General features: G+C 42.8%; 1 protein-coding gene across 1 annotated transcript; it reads left to right on the forward strand.

Moving 5' to 3' along the window:
• Positions 1-3,693: 3,693 nt before the first annotated feature.
• Positions 3,694-15,746, forward strand: LOC117511339. The gene is made up of 6 exons (XM_034171407.1): positions 3,694-3,735; positions 9,819-11,425; positions 12,206-12,380; positions 14,846-14,922; positions 15,257-15,487; positions 15,619-15,746. The coding sequence occupies exons 2-6, from the start codon at positions 10,141-10,143 to the stop codon at positions 15,744-15,746; spliced, it is 1,896 nt and encodes a 631-aa protein (XP_034027298.1). The 5' UTR covers positions 3,694-3,735; positions 9,819-10,140.
• The last annotated feature ends 11,646 nt before the right edge of the window (positions 15,747-27,392 follow it).

Raw genomic sequence — 27,392 nt, forward strand, 5'->3', positions numbered from 1 at the left:
CTCAAACTTTCCAAAGTCGTCCGGCCGGATCCAAAATTCAATATTTTGGGGGCGACACACATGGTTGCAGAAAAATCGCAAAATAGCGCCCCCTAGACATTTTCAAAAACCTCTCCGCATTGGGCTTTTTTCGTCGTAGCCTCACGAAATTCGGTACACATATTTACCATGCCAGGATGCACGAAAAAGTCTCTTACTGTCATGGTGAAATATCGACAGGAAGTCGGCCATTTTGATTTTAAGTTTCGATTTTGAGCAAATTTTTGCCATTTTTGGCCATTTCCACTAAAGGATGGAAAAGGTGCGCGACAACTGCTATAAGTATTGTTTACTTTTTCAGACTTTCACTGTTACATTGTTTTGGATGAGATTTTTTTTTTTGTTAATTTATACACTTTTAAGTTAAGCAATAACACGACAGAGAAAGATTTATTTTTAAAGAATTTTTTTTATACTTTGAAGCAGGACAGGATGCTCATATTGAAATTATGAGTGAAAATTTATTTTGCACTAAAAATAAATTGCTACATAATTTGTTTTCCGCATGTTCATATCATAACAAATGCATGTGTGCATCTACTTAAATTCAGGGTCAAGTCAATAGTCAAATGGTTAAAAATCGTTTCACACACTCGCTGGGAAGGGTGAAGGCAATGGTTGGTCCATGGAAATAGAGACTGGAATGGACGTCACGTGACTAGCGGCGTGCCCCACGGCGGCCATTACTGAGGGTGGAGAGAGACCATGATCCTGTTAAACAGAAGCGATATGAGGAGAAAAAAGGCAGCCAATGCGTCACCATCAACTGCACGAACCACAAAAACAAGTTCTCCAATACTAAAATGAACTGTACAAGAGCCTTAATGTAATTATGTAAAACAAATGTCTATTTTAAAGTCGTTATGCGGCAAATTAATGTCAATATACTGAGACTATAACTCAACGCCATAAGTTCTTTTCATTAAGCTGCGTTCACATTTATGTCTATATATATACTTGCAGCTGTTTAATATATGTACGTGGTGGTCACAGGAGGCATTTAAATTTGAACAGTGTGGTTGGAGGGGATGGAGGTACTTTTTACCCTGACTGACGGTCAAAAGTCATAAATTCTGAATGACTTTATATCTACTTGTAATAAAATGTTAGTAAAAATCATATATGTTGTTGTCATTAAAAGACTAGCAGTAATATTACAGTGGAAAAAGCAGCAAGGTAAATGAGCACAATGGCAAGGCTTACTTCAGATTAATATTTTAATATTAATCTGAGTAAATGAACAGAATGGAATATTTTCCCCAAATTTCCACACTTTACATAAAACATTTTTTTCTGCCTAGACATGTATGGGTTCATTAGAAAGAGCAATTAAAGGGCTTTAAAACAAGCCTACTTTTATTAAAATCTGTTAAATAGCGACAATAAAGCGAGAAAAGCAGCAGTTTGTCGTAATTTCCCCAAATTTCTGCATTTTACATAAAAGTTTTGTTTTTTTTTTTCACCCACACATGCATAGGTGCATTGGAAAGAGCTTTCAAAGGGCTTTGAAACAAGCCTACATTTATTAAAATCCATTAAGAAATAGTGACGCTAGTGCAAAAAAAGCAGTCAGTTTATTATTTATGAGCTGCACATTTCCACCCTTAGTAATGGCGCCTTCCTTTCCTGAGTGACGCTAATAGATAGAGGCGCGCATGTCCATTCCAGTCTATATTTCCATGGGCCGGTCAGCCCTGCCAGTGAGGTGTCCCTTATTTATTTTTCAGAGAGTTGGCAACCCTAGTCACGAAGCATGTCGCTGCTCCGAATTCACAATGCTCTGATAGCTGTCAAAGCTCTGCTAATGGACATGCGCGCCTCTATCTATTAGCGAAGTTAGCCACTGACTGACCTGACTTTCAGAAGTGACTGTGGAACTTGAAACGCTGGACAATTACAGATGGTTTTGGATTGTGGTGGTTGCCTACGAGTTTGACTAAGTCTGCATATGGAATTTCACCTGGTTTCCGTGGTGTAGCTAAGTTCCTTATCAGCTTATAAGTCTTTGCCCCACACACACTCAGGAGAAACGAGCGCTTCCGAGCCTCTTCAGTAATTCCATTAGCATTGAAAAAGTGTCCCAACCTTTCCTCATACTCGGGCCAATCCTCATCTCCCTCCACAAATGCACCGATTGTCCCAAACGTTGCCATGATGTGCACAGGTCGTTGTACTTCTCTGTGTCCCCTTTCCACAACAACTGGTGCTCTCTTTCTCTTGAAGACCACACCTTGTTCCTCTGCGATGGCTTGTTGTTCCTCTCCACTGTTTTTACTCATAGCTGCCTATTGAAAGCTAGCTATAACACTTGACAAGCTATAGCTAACAACAAAAAATAAATGAGAAAAACTCATCCAGTTCACCTCGTCGCCAAAAATATGGGGTAACTTGTAAATATAAAGAACCACGAAACACAGATGCCGAGTTTTCACCTTTATCTGAATTGTAAATATAAAACATATTTCTGTGTCAGAGAACCAACACGACTCAGGAACATGTAGTCTTCTTCTGTTTAACCCTTGCTGGCAATAGTAGTACACATCCCTACATTCTAATGGTCATAGAGTGCCACCTACTGGTAATAATGTACATTGCCCATATTTACTGCATTACAAGAAAAACGATGCAAGGTGACTGTTGGATTTATGTATATATGGATATGTCAGTTATCACACATTCTTTTATTATACATTCTTCTAGTCTATATTCCTTATATTATACATTCTTTTATTAATACTTTAGTAATGGAAATAAACTCATTGTATCTGTTAGAAGTCTGTTGCTGACTTCTTGATGACCTCTTGATAAAGTATGTTACAAATGAATGATTACATGAGTTGTTTTTATCCTTGCAGTTAGAGAGAAAAAGGAACTTATGTGATGTCGCAAAGCGAGGTCAGAAGAGTTGATGTCCAAAACAACTTATCAAACCATTAAAAATATAAAATATAAAATAAATAATAAGGAATGAAAATGTTTGTATATGATCATATGAATTGCTTTTGTGCAAAAGAGTTGTAAAGATTGAATATGATTCCAAAAGAAAGTATGCTGTATTGCAAATTGTGTTACTAGCTGTGTTGCCAAATGATGTTTCTACTGCACGCATGTGGTTTCAACCACAGGAAAGAACAAAAGGTTAACCGACATGTGCTGACTGAAGATAACACCTGAAGAACGGAGCCCAGGAGAGAAGTCCTGACCGCACCTTCCCCAAACCAGTAGCCTGAGGTCGCAGAAACCAGAAGTCGCAAATCTTGCTCAACTGTAGTTGCAAGACCTGTTTATGATTGCTCAACTGCTTATGCCACGTATGCTGACAACCGCACCTGTATGACGTCCTAATAAAAAGAGCGAGAGTGCAGCCAGAGTTTAGTGCAGTTTGGAGATTGTTAGAATAGTTTGTCTCTGTGCTGCACTCCTCGCGAGCATTTACAATTGAATTCTACTCTGACTCTTATTTGACTGTTGTGTCTTTCTCTGTTACAGTTTTATGATGTTTAGGTGGTTTTAAACCTAACATTACTTTGGTCCTTCGAGCCGGATGTCAACATACCTGAAGGGTTCCAGCGGACGAGACTGACACCAGGAAAATCCTTGGCCAAGGTACCGAGACCCTTTGACGGGACTGGCTCGGTCCGCCGGCTGGGATCCGGAAGGTTGAAGACTAATCCGTGAGGGGAAGACAGCGGTTGAGTGAGTAGAATTTTAATTGAAAAACAAACTATAAGTATGTGTGGTGACAGGTAGTCACATAAACGGACAGGACAGTGAATAGTGACAGGAAGTCATGTTAAAACCCTGAGAATTCTAGACAATGTCAGGTAATGTTAAACGCAGTTAAACCCCGTAAGGGTGAACAGAATCCTCTAGTATCGAACTAGTTAAACTCTGTATTAGGAGGCACGGGCTCCTCTGGCGTCTAAATTAATACCGGTGAAAAAGTGTGACAGTGTAATAAAGGTGACTGAATGAGAGTGACGGGTCATTAGATCCTCCTCTATATAAAATTACGGGAAAGTAAACAGCGACCACTGGTCAGAGGCAGAGGCAAGGATTTCCCGCTTCCTTCGGGGAGGAGAAAGGGAACTCACTGGCTGGTGGAAAATTAAATTCGCTGTCCCGTAAGAAGCACATAACCAGTGTTTAGAACACTGTAGGTGTTGAAAACCCACTGGTCTAAATTTTATCTTTATAAAAACAAAAAAGATAAAAATAACGTAAAAATGGGGAAGTCAAACAGTAAGACACAAAGGCAGGCTCCGCGGGACCGTCTAGGTAACAAAGATTGGAAATTTATGGAACAAAAGATCCTACACATGTCTCATATTTAGACACATGGATTACAAAACATGGATTCGACGGCCAAATAAACAGACCATCATTGTCAAAATTAAGAGAATCTATTAAAAAGAAAAACAAAAATGATGAGTGGAAAATGATGAAGGAGGGATGGAACAAAATTATTGCATGGGAGGAAGCTGCAGATCAAAGACGAGAAGGTGAGAGGAAGAGTAGGGAGAAAGACAGGGAAAAACAAAACAAGACTGAAGGAGGAAATTCAGAAATTTTCTTGCACAAAAAGGAGGACGATGAAACCACCTGTCCACCCATAAGAGTGCAAGTGTATGTTGAAGAAAGACGCGGAGAAAAGGAACAGATAAATGACACCAAATCAGAATCAAAACAAACTGAAAAAATGACTGATTCTACAAAACCAAGTCTGTATCCAGACCTGGAGCAACAAACGGATGACAAACCACCAGCATATCACTCACCGCCGCCCCAGAGACCAGTTACAAGGTCCTTGACACGATCGAGAAATTCTGTCCCCTCCCAGTGCACCTGAAGCATCAGGGTGGGATTGGGTTAAACTAAAGGGCTCAAAATCACCACCCGTATACTCACTTGATGGTACAGAACAGTACCCCATGATACAAGTAGCTAATCCAAATGTGGCGGTGGATCAAAGACCTACACTTTTGGTCTACCGCACTTGGACAATGGACGACATAAAGTCCGCATTAACAGGGGTGGCGGATCCTCAAGAAGATGTTGAACAGTGCTGTCGAGATTTAGAAAACCTCCGTGGTTCATATAATTTAGATGGCACGGAGGTCCAGCAGGTTTATATGGGAGCTTTAAAGAAATACTGGGGGGTTGTAAAAGGGGATTGGTCACCTGCAAGTGGCGACGGCACAGCTTTACCACATAATAGCGACATACTGACCCAGCGAGTGACAGCGTTACAAAAACGAATCAAAGAAAAATTCAAAAAACAAGCTAATTATGCTGATATTAATCGTACTAAACAAAAAGACGATGAACCTTTTGAAGATTACAAGTTAAGAATGGAAAAGGTTTTCCGTGCAAACAGTGGTCTAGTACCAGAGCAGGAAGAAGGAGTATACGAACAACTCAAAAACGCCCTCCATCAAAACAGCAAACAGGGAGTTAAACATTGGATTGAAAAACACATGATAAATTTTCCCACATCCACGTTAGATAACTATGTTGACCATGCTATGCATGCTGATAAGGTCCAGAGTCAGAAGAAAAATACAGGGAAAACACCTGCTGTTTTCCTGGCTGACCTGACCGATGATCCAAACGAGGACCTCTATTATCAAAGAGGATACCCGGATCGTGGTCAACAAGGCCGAGGGAATTTCAAGGGAAGATTTCAGGAAGGACGCCGACACATAGAACAGAGAGGTGGACCTCCACGTTGGAGTCAAAATAGCGACAGATTCAATGACAGGGGAAATCAGAAGAGACAGGACTTTCCACCACCAACAGGGCCGCAACAGTGTTGGATCTGTAATGAGGAAGGACACATCTCTCGGGACTGTCCTCGCAGAGGACAAAACACACATCAGAGTAAATGACTAACCGACCAATCACCAAAATTAGGTCTAGACATGCCTGTTGATCTTGATCTGCAGGAACTCATGTCAGTTGAAAGTGTCCGACCAGAAATAACGCTTTTGGTGAATGGACACTCTGTGTCCTTCTTGTGCGATTCAGGTGCCTGTAAGACAACCTGTAATGTGAAGATTCCTGGTGTCCATCGCGGAAGCGAAATATATTGGGTTCGATCAGCAAATGGGAAAATTACACCAGTCCCACTGTCTGACCCAATATGGCTGCGGGACCCTGAGGGACAATCATGTTACATGCCTATTTTACTGATGCCTGAATGTCCAGTTAATCTGTTGGGCAGAGATGGACTTTGTCAACTGAGACTAGCACTGGTGCCTCAGGGGAATAATATGATTGTGAAGCGAAAAAATGATTTACAACCTACAGATCTTAATGTCCTGACCACTGATGCAACTGATAAGTTTTATTACACATTGGATATTCCAAATGTTGAACCGCAAAACTTTGCTTCTTTACTCCTAAATTGGGGAAGGGACACCCTAACACAGGTCCAGGACGAAATGTCAGCAGAACAACTCCACATAACTATGTGGTACAAAAATACGCCAGGTCCCGACTTGCAATATGAAACCACCTTACGCACTCTTCCTACTCCACGACCGTTGGTGACCTATATCTACAGTGATGGGATCTCCAACGCGGCGTGCGGAGTGGAACAGTTATCGGACGCTGTGATGCATTTGTACAAACAAAGCGGGCCACCACACGTTTCCCTGTTCAAAGATTCTGTTGTCCCTTGGCATTGCTTATCAGCACTAGTGGACATGGGACAAAAAACCACCAATTGGGTGAGGAAAACTAGGGATATTTGGGAAAGCCCTCAGACAGGGTTGACTAGGACTCAAATTTATCTTCCAATCGACGCTCCTGTTGGAGTTCATACTGATGATAGCTCTGATGCATGAAATTTTGTACTAACTCAAGAAGAGCAGTCACTCCTTACGGAAGTACCGCCACATTTGTGGTCTTCAGGGCCAACTGATGTTGGACTAGTCAAGGGAGCACTACCTGTAGTCATCAGGCCAAAGACTGAATACAGACCTTGTATCAGACAATATCCATTAAAACCCGATGCATTGGAAGGCATCAAACCCGTCATAGCAGATCTTATTCAAGCAAAGGTCATTGTGGAGTGTCCTGATTCACCATGCAACACTCCAATTTTTCCGGTGAAAAAGGCAGCTCCTTCCACTGGTTGGAGAATGGTCCAGGACTTACAGGCTGTTAATAATGCTGTAGTCCAGAGGGCACCTTGTGTACCTGACCCACATACATTGCTGAATTCTCTTCGACCTGATGCTACGTTCTTCACGGTTGTGGACATCAGCAATGCCTTTTTCTCCGTTCCTGTAGACAAGGATAGTCAGTTCTGGTTTGCTTTCACCTTTGCGGGAAAGCGATACACGTTTACTCGCCTACCGCAGGGCTATTGTGAAAGTCCCACAATTTATTCGCAAGTAATGTCTGCCAGCATGGCATCCTTTGTTCCACCAGGAAACAGTCAAATTCTCCTGTATGTTGATGATATTTTGCTGGTCTCACCCGATAAAACAACATGTGTAGGAGACACTCTTGCTCTATTATTCCACCTGGCGAAAGAAGGTCACAAAGTCAGTAAGAATAAATTGCAGTTGTGGAAAAATGAAGTAAAGTATTTGGGTCACAATTTGAGTTGTGAAGGACGAACACTCGTAGCAGACAGGAAAACAGCCATTCTACAGGCCCCCAAACCACTGACTAAACGACAAGTGATGTCCTTTTTGGGCCTGACAAACTATTGCAGAAGTTGGGTGCCTGACTATGCACAAATTGTGCACCCTTTAAACAGATTAATGTACACTGAAGACATTTCAATGAACACAACTGTTAAATGGACTTCTGAAGCAGAAGACGCATTTTCAAAAATAAAACAAGCATTAACCTCTGCAGCTGCTTTGGCACTTCCAAATTATAACAAAACTTTTGTACAAATGATTGACTGTAAGGGCCACTTTATGACTTCCGTACTCACACAGCAACATGGAACCAAACTCCGCCCAGTTGCGTACTACTCTGCCAAATTGGATAGTGTGGCTTGCGCCCTCCCCCATTGTGTACGTGCTGTTGTGGCAGCATCAATGGCTGTGGAATGCAGTGCTGGCGTAGTCCTCTTCCACCCACTAATCCTCAAAGTGCCACACGCAGTGTCGGCATTGCTGCTACAAACCAACATGACCTTTTTATCACCGGCACGCCATCTGTCTTGCATGGCCACGCTGCTGTCCCAACCGCATGTCACAATCGAACGATGCACCACACTGAATCCTGCAACTTTGATTCCACTTCCTGATGACGGGGAACCACATGACTGTCTAGATTCGACTCAGACTGTAGCAAAATCCAGACCGGACTTACAAGACACGCCCCTGACACTTGGCGATGTAGTTTTCGTGGATGGATCTTCTAGGAAGAATGATATGGGCATAACTTTAACAGGTTATGCTGTAGTCACAAATACTCGCGTCCTGCGAGCCGAGCGCCTGCCACCGCATTTCTCGTCTCAGGCTGCAGAGCTAATTGCTCTCTCACATGCCTGCACCTTATATAAAGACAAACCAGTCACTGTTTACACTGACAGTCAATATGCATTTGCGTCCGTTCATGTATTTGCTCAACATTGGAAAAACAGGGGGATGGTGACCTCCACTGGTAAACCTGTCACACATGGAGAACAACTAAACCGCCTCCTGGCTGCTGTTCAGTTACCCTCCAAAATTGCAGTATGCAAATGTGCAGCTCACACAGGGAAATCTGACTCTGTATCTCAAGGAAATCATTATGCAGATATTTCTGCAAAGGCTGCTGCAGCAGGAGAGCTTAGTGTACTCCATGTTGACCCAGTACAGGACGTCACACTTCCTGTTGACAAACACAGTTTATCTTCTCAAGTTCTCTCTGATATGCAACATCAGAGTTCAGATGTAGAAAAGGACTTATGGACTAAACGCGGAGCTACTATCCGTGATGGCATTTATTGCTGACCATTGGGGAAACCCATTTTACCTAAAAATTTGTATAGATGGGCTGCCATATTGAGCCATGGAATTTCTCATGTCTCCACAGGGGGGATGATGAGCCAGATTAATGCCATCTATACAACCTTTGGATTTAACACGTACTCTAAACATTTTTGCAGAGCATGTCTCACGTGTGCCAAACACAACTCCCAAGGCAATTTGAGACCTAAAAGAGGAAAATTTCCCACTCCACAATATCCTTTTCAGGTTATACATATGGACTACATTCAACTAAGTAAAAGTGAGGGCAAAGAATATTGTTTAGTAATTGTGGATGCCTTTTCCAAATGGGTAGAACTTTTTCCAACCAAACGACCTGATGCATTGACTGTAGCCAAATCGTTATGCAAAAACATCATACCCCGCTATGGCATACCTGAACGAATCTATAGTGATAATGGCGCTCATTTTGTAAATGAAGTCATTAAAAACATAGGAACTATGTTTTGCATTGAACTAAAAAACCACTGTGCGTACCACCCTCAGAGCGCAGGATTAGTAGAAAGAACAAATGGAACAGTAAAAAACCGACTCAAAAAGACAATGGAAGAAACAGGGAGACCATGGACTCAGTGTCTTGAACTAGTACAGCTGTACATGAACATCACTAGTACTATAGGATTGACACCATTTGAGACCCTTTTTGGAAGACCATTTAAATTGCCTCACTTTAAAAGTCCCTGGGACATAGAAGATGAACCTAACCTAGCAGATTATATGAGAAAAATGCTCGAGAAACAGAAAACACCCACTGACGAAGAAACCCCCATCTCTCCACAGGACGACCTGTTGGTGAAACCGGGTGACTGGGTTCTAATCAGGAGCATCAAGAGGAAATGTTGGCATTCACCTAAGTGGGAAGGACCATATCAGGTCCTGTTGACAACCCCAACAGCCCTTAAAATAGCAGAGAGAGGAACTTGGGTACACCTCACACATGTTAAAAGAGTCATCTGGGCAAACCCGGTAATCAAGTAAGGGAAGTGAAGCAAAGTCTGGTAATAGTGTGGGATTCTGGTGTTAAGATCCAGGGTTGACACGAAAGCCAGTGAAGTTTTTACTGCCACTGACCTGAACTTAGGCTGACACCGGCTTTGACAAGATGGCCTTACCTAAACTGATGTGTATCACAGGAAGTATACAGGTGGTACTCCTGTTACTTATCTATTGGGGATGGTACTCATGGATTTCACAACGGTACTCGTGTAAAAGAATACCCCTAAGGGGGAAATTGGCTGAAAATTGGACAATTGACACTGTAAATAGAACTGAACAGGTGATCCATGAGTATGATCCTACGGTTAACAATTATGATTATGACCCTGCAATTGATGATTATAATCGCAACAGAGTGAGACGCTCTTTTTGTAGGGGAGGATGTACTGGGACTGCTGGGGCCAGACAGTTCACTAATCCTTGCTCCCCGACTACAACTGATACAGTCATTACCAGAGACCTTTATGTCTGTTACAATGCCACTCAGTTTGTTTCAAAAATTGTTATACCTTTTTCAATCATACGGGTGGGAGGACAGGCCACTCCAGAAATGAGTTCCGGCACTCACTGGAAATGGCATGAATGGTATCTCTCCAGTGTTGATTGGGACCAAGATTGGGGAACAATTTTTACGTATACTGGTAGTGACTGGACACCATATCCTACCACCCAGCATGCCAAAGAGTGGAAGCGTAGACTAACTCTGACTCGACATGATAACCATCTCCTGCTGTCGTTTAATACTACCGATCAGCCGCTTCTAGAAAAACCTCCCAGAATACACTCATATACAGAGGCATCTTGTTATCATTTAACATTATTTGTGTACAGGCCCGGTGTTTACACTGACCCACATACCGACTTCTCAATTTGTACTAACATAACAAAACGAACTGACTCTTCTCCGACGACACCCACAGCGGTAGGACTGTCATTGGGTCCACAAACGTCTGTGACAAAAATTCAGATCATAAATGGGAAAATTGAAACCGATGATTGGTTTTTGGTGACCACAGGAATTAGTGGACAAAGAAACAATTGGTTGCTCATGGCAGAGCAGGCAGCAAAACCTGCCAAAAAAGACTGTGTAGTGTGCTTAGGGCCTCGTCCAATACTGCGTGTAGTACCAGCCCCTTTGACCTCCGATTGTTTGCTTGAAATTATGGTGAACACGTTCATTCCTTTGAATCACAGGTGCATAAGTTGGGATACCATCTATCCTGTGGCCAACATGGCCAAAAATAAACCCCTGTTCTCTGAAGATGTGGCAGAGGGAAATTTTACCTGTGTTAAGCTTCCAGGTACTGGTCAAAAGTTAGGGGAACTAAATGAGACCGTGTGGTGTAGCCACACTCTCACACCACCAAGCCCTTTTAAACCCATTGCTAGAAGCGATGTGTGGTGGTGTGGAGATAATAGGATTTTTGATAGATTACCAAACGATGCCTCGGGTCACTGTACTCTAGTATCATTCCTTTTGCCTGTACAAGTGTTGCCCATGACTGGTGAAGAACTAACTTTAAATGCCAAAGCAGTCGTCCCTGAACATTGGACCCGCACTAAGCGAAACGCATGGAAGACTGCTGGAGATCCAACTTACATTGACGCCATAGGGGTCCCTAGAGGGGTTCCAGATGAGTATAAATTAGCTGATCAGATCGCAGCTGGTTTTGAATCCTCTATTTGTTGGTGGTGTACTGTTAACAAAAATGTAGATAGGATCAATTACATCCATTACAATGTTCAAAGATTAAGCAATTGGACTGAGGAAGGATTCCGAGCAGTGCGCTCCCAACTAGCCGCCACATCCTTGATGGCATTCCAGAACCGCATAGCCCTTGACATGCTGTTGGCTGAAAAGGGTGGGGTTTGCGCCATGTTTGGAGAACAGTGTTGTACGTTCATTCCAAACAATACAGCGGCTAATGGCAGCCTGACCCTGGCTATCGAGGGTCTGCGCACCCTGAATCATAAAATGAAGGAGCACAGCGGAGTTAACACTGCGTTTTGGGACTCGTGGTTGGATATGTTTGGGAGATATCGCACGTTAGTCTCATCTGCACTCATCTCTATTGCTGTCTTTGCTGCTATTTTGACCTTGTGTGGATGTTGTTGTATACCCTGTCTACGATCTCTAATCACTAGAATGATCACCACTGCTATCTCACCAGCAGGAAAAGACAATGCTCAGATGTACCCCCTCTTAGGAGACAACCCTGACACAGATGATAAAGAAGGCTGCTGTCATGATGACTTTGATGACAGCGTGCACTTGCCCGACCTGTTCCCAGACCCAGGTGACTACGGTGAACCTGATGACGACAATGACCTCCAAGCCTCCCGAGTGTAAATGCACCCTTACCACTGTTGGATGATCCCACAACTGAAAATCTGAAAAGAAGTGGTTGTTGGAATAAATTTTGTTCATGGGTGAATGTTCTATACCGTAAGAATGCATGATAAACAGGGGGGAAATGTTGGATTTATGTATATATGGATATGTCAGTTATCACACATTCTTTTATTATACATTCTTCTAGTCTATATTCCTTATATTATACATTCTTTTATTAATACTTTAGTAATGGAAATAAACTCATTGTATCTGTTAGAAGTCTGTTGCTGACTTCTTGATGACCTCTTGATAAAGTATGTTACAAATGAATGATTACATGAGTTGTTTTTATCCTTGCAGTTAGAGAGAAAAAGGAACTTATGTGATGTCGCAAAGCGAGGTCAGAAGAGTTGATGTCCAAAACAACTTATCAAACCATTAAAAATATAATAAAATATAAAATAAATAATAAGGAATGAAAATGTTTGTATATGATCATATGAATTGCTTTTGTGCAAAAGAGTTGTAAAGATTGAATATGATTCCAAAAGAAAGTATGCTGTATTGCAAATTGTGTTACTAGCTGTGTTGCCAAATGATGTTTCTACTGCACGCATGTGGTTTCAACCACAGGAAAGAACAAAAGGTTAACCGACATGTGCTGACTGAAGATAACACCTGAAGAACGGAGCCCAGGAGAGAAGTCCTGACCGCACCTTCCCCAAACCAGTAGCCTGAGGTCGCAGAAACCAGAAGTCGCAAATCTTGCTCAACTGTAGTTGCAAGACCTGTTTATGATTGCTCAACTGCTTATGCCACGTATGCTGACAACCGCACCTGTATGACGTCCTAATAAAAAGAGCGAGAGTGCAGCCAGAGTTTAGTGCAGTTTGGAGATTGTTAGAATAGTTTGTCTCTGTGCTGCACTCCTCGCGAGCATTTACAATTGAATTCTACTCTCTGACTCTTATTTGACTGTTGTGTCTTTCTCTGTTACAGTTTTATGATGTTTAGGTGGTTTTAAACCTAACAGTGACCTTGGAAACAAGAGCATTAATACATTTGAATAAACAAATATAAGTACCTGTTGTGTGGGCCGCTGAAGAGGAGGTACTGCTGGCCCACCACCACTAGAGGGCGCCCTGCCTGGAGTGCGGGCTCCAGGCACCGGAGGGCGCTGCCGCCTTACAGGAGCAGCCAGGATGACAGCTGTCACCCATCACTGGAGACAGCTGATCCCAATCAACAAGGAGGTATATCAGTAGGACGGCATCTCCACCTCATTTGCCGAGATATCGCCTTACCAAAGAAGTAACAATCTCAGCCTACACATACGTGTGACTTTAATTGTATTCTTGTTGATTATCTGTAGGACAGCTGACTACCAGACAGCATTTGGATAAGTACTCACCTTCCTACACTTCTTGATTGTTGTTGACGAGAGGTGGACTCTCCACCCTCCGTGTTGCTGGGTGCAGCCGCATCCACACCTGACTGTTTCTGTTTCTTGCCAGCAGTACCGGATCCGACGAGCGGAGGCAGTGGCCACCTGGGAATTCGGGACTTGGCGGCTCCAGTATTCCCGGGGTTCGGTGGCAGAGGAAATCGGGTTGGTTCCGGTTCGACTTGGACAGACGTCTCCTATCGTCGAGCCTGCCCACACGACACCGTTGTAATTAAACTCAGTCTCAATATTGTAATCGGTTGTATTTGTTGTGCCTGTTTCACAACAGTAAAAACAGTGTTATTTGACTCCTCCATTGTCCATTCATTTGCGTCCCCTGTTGTGGGTCCGTGTTCCTACACTTTCACAACAGTACATGCAACTAGTACATCTTGTTACATCATGTAACTGTAATGTGTAAATACACATCTATAACAAGAATGCGTTATTACTATATGTACCAACAATCTTAGTACACATTTGTAACAATACTCTTATTACATTACAAAACACTAGTACACATATTCCATTATGGATGTACAACTGAGTACAAGTAATTACAGATTAATACATTGCACTAAGTGTGGTCGGTACTATGTATTAAGGGTACTGTAAAATAAAGTGTTACCTATGTTTTTAAACACAAAAAAATCAAAGTAACTTAAAAAATAAAATTCTAAGGTACTTACCTAAAAAAGGACAAAAGAAAATAATAACACTAACTTTCCATTTCTAAAAAAAAAAAAAAACAGTTGCTTTTTTCTCAAACAACCACACTACACACAAAGGGTTAAAAGCAACCAAACAACATGAAACTAGGTTTCACTCCCCTGGAAAAAGGTGGGGAGAAAATAAAACTGATAAATAATAATATAAAGCAATAACACTACCCTAACCTAATAACCTACCCAACCTTGCCTACAGACGGGGCCGACAAATTAATGTTAGCTGCACGTCTTGGAGGGACAACACACCCCAGGACCGCTGGGACTTCTCCCACCCTCTAAGGCGCACTTATGCTTCTGTGACCAGGACACATGGACCCAGAAGCAGCGCCATGAGGATGGATCAGGTAAGAGAACAGGGCTACAAGCCAACACTCTTCCAAGGTAGGTCCCAGAATGGGCCAACATTTCCACACAAAAACAACCACAGGCACAAAAAAGACGCTACACGGCGTCACACTAACACACAAATCGCATACATTACACAGGGACACATTACACAGGACCCAGACTTTGGGGTTAAGGTTCACGCAACTCAGTTATTCGAACCATGCACCACCTGAAAAATGTATTGGGGATACTCTTCCACCAACCATAGCAAAGTTAACCAACAACCTGGCATCAATAATAAAGCCAGCAGCTCCCACTACGCAAACCCGAACATTACTGGAGGGCAATGCTAAAAACTGGGCATATACAACCACACTGATATTACAAGATCACGACAAGCACCTCATGGGGGAGGAAATTGGAAAACTAACAAAGATGTCCACCTATGCATGGTACGAACCCTTCAAAGTGGCCTCCATCTGGGCTAAAAGGAACCTAGGCCGTCGTCTAAAGGATGAAACATTGGAGCAGGTTGAAGCTGTACTGGTAGGTAAACTCACAGATCAATCCACATTTCTGATTGAGCCGGCTAGTAGGGAGACTGTACCACCAAACACAGGTCAGCCTGATGCTGCAGCATGTCCATCAATTACAGAGGTGATTGCAGACACACGAGGGTCGCACACCATAATGACACCAACCCCCATCAGTGTGAACACAGCACCCACATCATACAGCTCCCCCACACAGACAACACCAAAGCCACAGAGAAGGATAAGACAGGCTTCATGTACACAGGTCAAGAGAAGGATAAGACAGGCTTCATGCACACAGGTCCAACAGGGGGCACCTACCATGACTCCCACTCCTTCCTATAACCCATGTGTGTCCCGAGAAATACCTAACATCGTGGACTGCGCAGCAGAAGACTTAGAGGCACTGCTGGAGATATCACCCAGAACAAACACATCACAAACACACACTAACACGACACCAATCACAACCAGTACACTCAGAATGGCGATTCAGAGCCAAACGGACCAACGGTCACTCAGCCTCACACCATTGCCACCACCCATACCCATTGACAGACCTACAAGATACCCCAAAACACAAAACAAAATGCAGGATTGGGGTCTTAGTGAGGGCAAGAAGTGGCTAGTGATTCGGGGACTCCAATGTAGCAGGGTTTCCACCTTATGAAATTCCAGACCTACAGGTGGACAGCTACCCGGGGGCCACATTCAGACATGCGGAAACCATCTTAAACAGGGCAAACATTTACAACTCCATAACGGTGGAGACTGTAATTTTATCCTTTGGCTTAAACAACAGGTCACAGAACATAAAACAAACAACAATCAAACAACAACAGAGGATGGTAAAAGCAGCCAAACTCAAATTTCCACAAGCCACAATCTGGATGCCACAAGTCAATTATTCCAGGGCTATTCCCATTAAAGAACAATGCAACCTACAACAACTCAATACTTACATCACAAAAAATTACAGACATACCAAAGCTACCAGCCACAAAATTCTAAACAACAGAAGACAACATCTAATGGACACAAACCACAGCCCAACACATGCTGGAGCACTGGTCTGATATGGTAAACTAAGCATCCCCACAAACCTAACTAGACAGGAGTGGTCTAAGAATGTCAACAATTTGGCAAAAAAATTTAACCTTACGCCTCTGCAGTTTGCTCTACTCAACAGAGAGTTAACATTTATACCAACCAAGGGATGCAACAAACACATCATAGAACAAGGCAGAGCAGACTTACAGTCCTACCACAGAAAACTAAAATTGGCAACCTATTTTCAGCACAGGGACAATGCTATACAACTACCATTCACCCCCAAATCAACCTGGACTCCCCCTGATGGTACACTGCCACGGGAGATCCTGCACCTGATCAACAAGGACACTGCATATTTTGACAGGGATTTCAGGGTTTGCCCGCTAAAACCAAACTTGAGTAGGGAGGAGACAGAGGTCCTGACTGAACTAAAAAAATAACAAAAACATCATTAAACTGGTCGATAAGGGGAGTGCAGTGGTGATTATTGACAGAGAACAGTATCTGTGGGAAGGGTACAGGCGACAACATGTCACATATTAGCAAAACCCATCTACCAAGACACAATCCCCCTGGTGGAAGAAGTCATCCACAATCTACACAGGATTTTTTATTTTTTTTTTTATAAATGCTAAACAAAAAGCATTTTTCCTGGGAAACTCAGAACCCAGAGCCAGACTGTTTGCATGTTGCCAAAAATACAAAAGGACCCAGACAAATGGAGCAAACCTCATGAAATTCCACCAGGAAGACCGATTGTCTCGGATTGCAGTAGTTAGACTTACCACACAGTGGCTTTCATAGATTTTTATTTGAATACTCTGTCAATTTTACATTCAAGTTGTTGTGTGTTGGGGGGGTGTGGCTGGACATTATGGTGTTCTTTTCGTTTCTTTGCTCTCCAGGTGGTATGAAAACTGATTTGTCTGTGGAGAAGGTGCTGGCTAAAGAGTCCTTCACCCTCATCAGCATTATGTGCAGAACCTGTGGATGGTGCTCAAGTGCAACCTTAAAGACTTTCAGCTGGAGCAGATAATGAGATGGCGTTCTGCATTTAAGCCATGTGTGATTCAAGCAGAATTGCCGGGAACTCGACCTTGTGATGTTCGTTTGTGAGACGCTGAGGACTGCGCCTGGGTTTGACACATCGTGCCTGTGAAGGAAGAAGGGTGAGGGACACATGCTGTCAGCACACATCTGAGGTGATTAATTGTTTGACTAATTGTTGATAGTAACTTGGTATTTTGTTACGCAGTAGATTTGAATTGTGATGAGAATTGTGCAGCTTGCTTCTCACTGCTGTGGCGTGCGGAGTGGTAATCCTCCACCTGTTGTGAGAAGCTGCTCATTTACATAAAGCTTAAATACAGACCTGAATGTGTTGCTGATAGTGTGTGCCTTTTGAAGGATATTGGTTGTAGCTGCTGACTTACCTCACCTTTTCTATCTTTCGCAGAGAGTCGGTTTGTCGTGTCCACCTGGGGGGTGTTTGGCGGTAAAGTAAGTCCAGAAGCGCCGGGCTTCGATCCTTTTAGGCGCTGGAGAGCGTGCCAGCCTTCACTCCACCAGACTGACGCATCTTTTGTTCATAGACTTTGTTATGCACCAGAGGGTGGAAAAAATAAATTGTTTTGTTGTTGGAACCGCTTTCTGGTTATTTTAGCGCTGGGTTCCGTCAGACGCAGGTCCGCTCCTCAACCCGCGTCGACACATAACACAAGTTACATTAAGGACACATATGACTTTGTGGAAAAGGTAAAAAACTCAGCATACCCACAGATGCCATCCTGTTCACCATGGATATTGACAGCCTATACACAAATTTTGACATTAAAGAAGGCATACAAGCCATTCAAAAACTATTTCAAAAATACCCAAACAAAAAAAGACAAAGAACTCCTACAACACTTGGAAATAAATTTGACCAGGAATGATTTTGAATTCAATGGCGATTTCTTCCTTCAAATTAAGGGCACAGCCATGGGTAAAAAGTTTGCACCGGCCTACGGAAATATCTTTATGGCCGAATGGGAGACCTCTGCCTTGGCTACTTACCAAAAAAAAAACACTTCATTATTACAGATACGTAGATGACATCTGGGGAGTCTGGACTTACTCCAAGGAGGAATTCAACCAGCTTTTGTCGTGTCTGAATAATCACAATAAATCCATTACTCTTAAATCTACCACGGACTTGACCTCGGTAAATTTTCTGGACACAACATACAAGGGGAAGAATTTTTCGGAGACCAATAACCTGGACATCAAAGTGTTTTTAAAAAAGACGGACACATATTCATTGCTGTACAAAAACAAATCATCCCAAGCATACCTTTGCAGGTTTGATTAAATCACAGATATTACACTTTCATAGAATATGCACACACAGGGATGACTTTAAACAAGCTACCAAAACAATATTCTCAGTCCTATATACAAGGGGCTATTCCAGAGCCTTCCTCAGAAAATCCTACAAAACATTTCTGCAAACTAAACATATAGAGGTGTACGAAAAGTTACCCCTCATAACAATGTACTCTCCATCGGCAGTCCAGTTGGTCAGAATATTAAAAACAATTTCCAAAAGGCCATTACAGGCACAGAAATTTTACCACAACACAGAATTATAGCAGCATTCAGAAACAACAGAAACCTACAGGACCACCTGGTTAAAGCCAAAATCCCCCCGGTTAGGGTTACGGTTAGAGAGGAACTAAAACAACCTATTGACTAGATTCATTCTATACAGGCATAATATTTTAAAAACATAATATTTTAAAACACAAGGCAACAAATACTCCTCTGGTGGATCATTCCCAAAGACATGGATGGCAGGCAATCCAAGCCATAATATAGCAAAGTAATCCCAGATGGACCACTGCAACCATAAAAAGAACAGAAAGTGAATGGATTATTAAATTAAACAATTTGGCGTAGTGGCCTGAACGAGGCTAAGACTGTTCCTGGCTGGGGGCAGTGATGGCCTGCGCACTGAGTTCTGTCATTGGCTCCTGGTGATAAGGCTCAGACTCTAACTCCCTTCAACCCATCCCTAAATATACAACCCTCAAACCCCAACCCTAACACTAAACTCTAATCCAAACCCTAAACCTCACATTCACGCTAACCCGAACCTTAACCCTAATCTGACCTAACCCCAACCTTAACCATTTCACGTAACCCTAAATTAACCCTAACCACAACCCAATCCTGACCTTATCCTAACCCTATCACTACATATGTGGGTTAGGGTTCTGTCCCTACCATAACCCTAACCTTAACCCCTAACACTAACCCTAACCCCTAACTCCTAGCCCTAACCCTTAACATAACACTAACCCTAAAACCTAAACCGAACCCTAACCTCTAACCCTAAACCATAACAATAACCCTAACCCTAACCCCTAAACCCTAACCCTAACCCTAACCCCGAACCCTAACCCTAACCCCCAACTGTAACCACTAATCCTAACCCTATCCCTAACCCTAAACTTTTAGGCTTTGTAAACTGATTGACATCAAATAAACCAAACAGGCATTTTCTCAGCTCAAACAGCTGCTTTGGACACGGAAGCCAAAATACTTTCTGAATGTACAGAATGCAATATAGAATTGTCGAATTGAACACCACCAAGTTAATTTATGTGATTAGAGTCAATTTTTCAAATATTATGCACAAATTTTAATCATAAATTTTAAAAATATTATGCATAAATTCAGCATCATGAGAAGCCCAGCGCAAGACTTTAATCTCTTTCTGTAAATTCATTAATCCATCGATTATCTTTCTGAATCTGCTCTTTGATCATTTTTTTTTACAACCCCAATTCCAATGAAGTTGTGACATTGTGTAAAATGTAAATAAAAACAGAATACAGTGATTTGCAAATCCTCTTATGCTGTGTTTACACATAACGACGACAAGTCACGAATGCCACGAAGTACACATTCTTGGCCGCTGATCACGAATGTGATTATTCTAGGCAGAGGCGTCAGGTGTCCTCAGGAACTGCTGCAACCTGTTACCATACGTTATGATTAATGGCACATGTTGCCGGAGAATTATCAGGAACCATTACGCACGGGTGCGCGCTATTGCACATAATAAGTGGAAGATTTTTTGACAGGCAAAAACATGCTCCACGAATATCAAGAATATCACGCGCCAACACGCACTATTAAGAAACCTATTCAGATGCGTTAAGTCACATTAAGAATGTCAGGAATGTGTCACGAATGACAGAAAAATGACATTCGTAACACGTCTTGCTTATGTGTAAACGCACCTTTAAACCTATTTTCAATTGAATACACCACAAAGACAAGATATTTAATGTTCAAACTGATAAACCTTATTGTTTTTGTGCAAATATTTGCTCAATTTGAAATGGATGCCTGCAACACATTTCAAAAAAGCTGGGACAGTGGTATTTTTACCACTGTGTTACATCACCTAACATCCTTCTAACAACACTCAATAAGCATTTGGGAACTGAGGACACTATTTATTGAAGCTTTGTAGGTGGAATTCTTTCCCAATTTTGCTTGATGTAAGCAGGCCAGTCGAGTACCTGCACTCTTTTACTACCAAGCCATGCTCTTGTAAAACGTGCAGAATATGGCTTGTTGAAATAAGCAGGGACATCCCTGAAAAAGACGTTGCTTGGACGGCAGCATGCGTTGTTCCAAAACCTGGATGTACCTTTCAGCATTGATGGTACCATCACAGATGTGTAAGTTGCCCATGCCATGTGCACTAACACACCCCCATACCATCACAGATGCTGGATTTTGAACTTTGCGCTGGTAACAATCTGGGTGGTCTTTTTCCTCTTTTCTCCAGAGGACATGACGTCCATTATTTCCAAAAACAATTTGAAATGTGGACTCATCAGACCACAGCACACTTTTCCACTTTGCGTCTGTCCATTTCAAATGAGCTCAGGCCCAGAGAAGGAGGCGACGTTTCTGGATGTTGTTGATGTATCGCTTTTGCACAATATCAGTTTTTAATGCAGTGCCACCTGAGGGATTAAAGGTCACGGGCATTCAATGTTGGTTTTCGGCCTTGCCGCTTACATGTAGAAAGTTTCCCAGATTCTCTGAATCTTCTGATTATACTATGGACTATAGATGATGGAATCCCTGAATTCCTTGCAACTGAACGTTGAGAAACATTGTTCTTAAACTGTTGGACTATTTTTTTTTCACACAGTTGTTCACCAAGTGGTGATCCTCGCCCCATCTTTGTTTATGAACGGCTGAGCCTTTTGGGGATGCTCCTTTTATACCCAATCATGACATTCACAATTAGTGTCCTCAGTTCCCAAACGCTTATTGAGTGTTGTTAGAAGGAAAGGTGATGTAATACAGTGGTACACATACAGCAGCATCAGGAACAGAACAGGCAGCCCACAACAGGACCCCCCCAGTGTGAGCCCCCAGGTAACCTACCAGGATGACCAGGACAATCAGGATGGTCCCAGTAGAAGTCCCGGATGAGGGAAGGTTCCAGGATAAGCCCCCGCTTGGCCTAGGAGTGGTCTTCAGGGCCGTATCCCTTCCAGTCCACCAGGTACTGGAACCCCCGTCCCAGACGATGCACATCCAAGATCTCCCGGACAGTCCAGGCAGAATGACCATCCACCATCCGGGCAGGGGGTGGCAGAGGAGCTGGAGCACACAGAGGACTAGAGTGTACAGGCTTCAGCCGGGAAACGTGGAAGACCGGGTGGACCTGCAGTGAGCTGGGCAGCAGGAGCCGGACAGCTGCCAGATTTACCACCCGGTCAACCACAAAAGGTCCAATGCACCTAGGGGCCAGTTTTGGAGAGTCCATTTGAAGGGGAATGTCCCGCGAATAGAGCCACACCTCCTGCCCGGGTCAATAGTCGGGGTGGGGGTCCGGCGCTGATCAGCATGGCCCTGCGTCTGGGCCCCGGTCTTCAGCGGGGCAGAACGGGCAGTTTTCCACGCTCGACGGCACCTCCTGAGGTGGAGCTGTACAGAGGGAACTGAGATCTCCGCTTCTTGGGATGGGAATAGAGGAGATTGATAGCCTAGGGAGGCTTCGAAGGGAGAGAGTCCAATGGCTGAAGATACCTGTGAGTTTTGGGCATACTCCACCCAGGGCATGTGTAGACTACAGTCCATCAGGTGGGCCACTGAGACACACCAGAGGGTGGTTTCGAGGTATTGGTTGGACCGTTCTGCCTGCCCGTTGGTCTGGGGATGGAACCCGGATGACAGGCTGGCATAGAAGCTACGCCAGACTTGTGAGGTGAATTGGGACCCTCAGTCAGATACGATGTCCAAGGGTATGCCATGCAGCCGGAACACATGGAGGACGAGAAGGTCGGCAGCCTGCTGGGCAGATGGGATCTTCGGCAGGGGCACAAAGTGGGCTGCCATGGGGAACCGATCCACGACTGTGAGGACGACTGTGTTACCCTTGGATGGAGGAAGTCTGGTGACGAAGTCCACTCCGATATGTGACCACAGGTGGCCAGGAATCAGTAGTGGTTGTAGAAGTCCAGCGGGAGGTTGGTGGGAAGTCTTGCCCTTGGCACAGACTGAACAGGCTTGAACAAACTCCATGAAGTCTGCTTGGGCCGTGGTCCACCAAAAGCGGCGACGAAGAAGTTCCAGGGTGCGGTAAACTCCGGGATGGCAGGCCAGCTTGGATGAATGACAGAATTGAAGTACTTGAGAACTTGTCTTGGGTGGAACGAAAAGCCGACCGGGATCTGGATGGTGGGTGAGGGCTTCCTGGATGGCTCGCTCGACATCACAGGTCAGCGCCCCCACAATCATGGATCGGGGAAAGATGGTTTCTGGAGTACTGTGTGGTTCCCTTGATGAGGATGAGGAAAACTGATGAGATAAAGCATCTGGTTTAATGTTTTTGCTGCCTGGTCGGTATGAAATGGTGAAGTTAAATCTTCCAAAAAACATTGACCACCTGGCTTGCCGGGAGTTTAATCGTGTGGCAGACTGAATGTACTCCAGATTGTGGTGGTCTGTCCAAACGATGAACAGAACTGCGGCCCCCTCCAGCCAATGTCTCTACTCGGCTAGTGCCTCTTTAACTGCTATGAGTTCCCGGTTACCCACGTCATAATCCCTTTCAGCGGGGGACAGACGCTGTGAAAAATAAGTGCATGATTCATGGTCTCACACTGTACACCAGTCTCACCAGCCTTAGGTGGTGTACTGCTGAGTTAACAATACCGTTCTTGTTTTAACAAAGGCTGGGCTTACACTGTGCGATTTTTGGCCCTTTTTCATCCGATTTTTCACTCATGCGAGAATTTTTTGGATCGCGCAGAGTTTCAACTTAATCGTGTGTCCTGCATCGTGCAGTCTACATGGAGTAACGAGCTGCATTTAACATCTCACGACCACCTCCCGATGGGGAATCATATGGTCGGATAAAAATCAAACCTCGTGAGTGACTCGTGAGGGTTCCGCGCTGTTGAAGCAGCGCTACAAGCGTCTACGTGCTGATTACCTCGCCGGAGAGAGCAATCAGTGATCTCATGTAAAGTCTTGTGTTTTTCTTTCTTTTTTTTTTGCGTTCCCTCGCAATAACCTAATATATTAAAGTTCATCATGGCACACAGTGACTGGAATCAGGTGGGGGGAGACTGAACGTATGTGCGCGTGCACACAGCAGACAACAACAGGATTTACAACAGATGAGCACAGCTGTAAGACTCCATTTGAAATATAGTTTATTTATACAACAGTGTAAGTAGCAACACCTGTTATGAATGTTTGTTGTCTTTTTACCGTCCTCTCGTGAATCATGTTGCTGTCTGCTGTGTGTGCACGCGCGCGCATATGCGCTTTGTCTCCCCACCTGATTTCACTCACTGTGCGCGCTGATAGGCATGAAATAAATTTAAAAAAAAAAAGCTTCTGTTATGTTTTGCTTCCCGACGTGTGGTTTTTGAATGTACAATGTGAACAGTCAGATCGCATCAGAGCATCGGGCCGTACAGTGTGAGACCATGAATCGTGCGCTCTTAACTTTTAAACGCTGCGGTTTTGTCGCACAGTTTGAGCTGGAGCCAAGTACAATGATTGAAAATATCACACAGTGTATGTCCAACTTAACTAACTTTTACGTTCTACTACAACCCCTGGCAAAAATTATGGAATCACCGGCCTCGGAGGATGTTCATTCAGTTGTTTAATTTTGTAGAAAAAAAAAGCAGATCACAGACATGACACAAAACTAAAGTCATTTCAAATGGCAACTTTCTGGCTTTAAGAAACACTATAAGAAATCAAGAAAAAAAAGATTGTGGCAGTCAGTAACAGTTACTTTTTTAGACCAAGCAGAGGAAAAAAAAATATGGAATCACTCAATTCTGAGGAAAAAATTATGGAATCACCCTGTAAATTTTCATCCCAAAAACTAACACCTGCATCATATCAGATCTGCTCGTTAGTCTGCATCTAAAAAGGAGTGATCACACCTTGGAGAGCTGTTGCACCAAGTGGACTGACATGAATCATGGCTCCAACACAAGAGATGTCAATTGAAACAAAGGAGAGGATTATCAAACTCTTAAAAGAGAGTAAATCATCAGGCAATGTTGCAAAAGATGTTGGTTGTTCACAGTCAGCTGTGTCTAAACTCTGGACCAAATACAAACATGGGAAGGTTGTTAAAGGCAAACATACTGGTAGACCAAGGAAGACATCAAAGCGTCAAGACAGAAAACTTAAAGCAATATGTCTCAAAAATCGAAAAATGTACAACAAAACAAATGAGGAACGAATGGGAGGAAACTGGAGTCAACGTCTGTGACCGAACTGTAAGAAACCGCCTAAAGGAAATGGGATTTACATACAGAAAAGCTAAACAAAAGGCATCATTAACACCTAAACAGAAAAAAACAAGGTTACAATGGGCTAAGGAAAAGCAATTGTGGACTGTGGATGACTGGATGAAAGTCATATTCAGTGATGAATCTCGAATCTGCATTGGGCAAGGTGATGATGCTGGAACTTTTGTTTGGTGCCTTTCCAATGAGATTTATAAAGATGACTGCCTGAAGAGAACATGTAAATTTCCACAGTCATTGATGATATGGGGCTGCATGTCAGGTAAAGGCACTGGGGAGATGGCTGTCATTACATCATCAATAAATGCACAAGTTTATGTTGATATTTTGGACAATTGAAAGGATGGTTGGGGATGATGAAATCATTTTTCAAGATGATAATGCTTCTTGCCATAGAGCGAAAACTGCAAAAACATTCCTTGCAAAAAGACACATAGGGTCAATGTCATGGCATAGGGTCAATGTCAATGAGCAGATCTGATTTGATGCAGGTGTTAATTTGGGGGATGAAAATTTACAGGGTGATTCCATAATTTTTTCCTCAGAATTGAGTGATTCCATATTTTTTTCCTCTGCTTGGTCTAAAAAAGTAACCGTTACTGACTGCCACAATCTTTTTTTCTTGATTTCTTATAGTGTTTCTTAAAGCCAGAAAGTTGCCATTTGAAATGACTTTAGTTTTGTCATGTCTGTGATCTGCTTTTTTTCTACAAAATTAAACAACTGAATGAACATCCTCTGAGGCCGGTGATTCCATAATTTTTGCCAGGGGTTGTATAAGCCACCCAATTTTCAGTCAGCACATAAATGCCACAGCAGAACTATCCCTGTGTGCTGGCGGTTTGTGGGCCGTTTCAATATGAAACTCCCGGGCTGAAAAATGTTCCCAGCACACCCCTGATGCTCGCGTATTTACTTTATTGAACCAAGGGTTGGGCGAATAGCCACTCCGATCACTAAAAGTATAAATATAGAGAAATATTTTTTAAAAAATTGTTCTTTTAGTTGCTTTAGCCTGCTATTAAGTTATTTTTTTTTAATGGGCTACATATTGAACCTATGCAACTTAAAAAAATACATTTAACGCTACATCAACTTAATAATTTGATAAATAGCCAAATCAACATAGCTAATATTTAGGCTAGCTGTTACCTGAATTTGCAGTAACTGCAAGCACAAGCATTATAGCATTATTTCTCTTCTCTCAGACATTCAATTTTTTGCCTGTAAAACTTACGTGATGAAGCAATTGTCCCATTTCATTCCATTGCTAAGGTGCCAATAGGCTACATTTGCATGTGCATGTATGTACCTGTAGTTTTACATGCATTCTAATCTCGTGTTGTCTTTTTTCTTGCAAGTGTGCATGTTTAAATCTCGCAAATTTGTAACTTTCTCCTAAATTTGCATGTTTATTCTTGTATATTTGTGACTTTTCTATAGAATTTCCATATACAAGCCTATAGAGCAACCTATAGGCTTCTACAGAAAAATCTATAAGTGCCTATAGGCAATTGGGATGTTTCACCTATAGGATCCCATAGGCAGTCCTGTAGGGCCAGCTATAAGAACCTATAGGCCAACCCATAGGATCTCTATAGGAACCTATAGGCCAACCCATAGCATTTCTATTGGATCCTGTAGGGCCCCCATAAGAACCTATAGGCCAACCTATAGGAATTCTATAAGAACCTATACACCAACCCATAGAATTTCTATCAAAACCTATAGAACAACCTATAGGGCCCCTATAAGAACCTATACAATAACCTATAGGATTTCTATCAGAACCTATAGATCAACCTATAGGAGCTTATACAGTAGCCTATAGGATTTCTATCTAAACCTATAGATCAACCTATAGGCTCTCTATAAGAACCTACAAGTCATTATGCCATAAAATATACAAAGGATAATAGGAACAATTAAGCATTTAAATATAACATTTATTTCACAAATACACAAACGGTGACAATTTAACTTTGTATTGGATGAAATATTGAACATTAGGGGAAGGCTTTAATCAGTGGTATCACACTTCTTCAGTAAGCGTTTGCTTTCCGTGTTCAACAGGTGAGTGATG

The sequence above is a fragment of the Thalassophryne amazonica genome, chromosome 1, assembly GCF_902500255.1.
Source record: "Thalassophryne amazonica chromosome 1, fThaAma1.1, whole genome shotgun sequence".
Taxonomy (NCBI): Eukaryota; Metazoa; Chordata; class Actinopteri; order Batrachoidiformes; family Batrachoididae; genus Thalassophryne; species Thalassophryne amazonica.

What these genes read in the sequence shown, in the direction of transcription:
- LOC117511339 (XM_034171407.1), top strand. Translation starts at nt 10,141, where the DNA reads ATGGCCTTACCTAAACTGATGTGTATCACAGGAAGTATACAGGTGGTA. An exon ending in GACCTCCAAGCCTCCCGAGT is followed by an intron (nt 12,381 to 14,845) that starts GTAAATGCACCC and finishes TTCTGTGACCAG; the next exon opens with GACACATGGACCCAGAAGCA. An exon ending in GACTGTACCACCAAACACAG is followed by an intron (nt 15,488 to 15,618) that starts GTCAGCCTGATG and finishes TCCCCCACACAG; the next exon opens with ACAACACCAAAGCCACAGAG.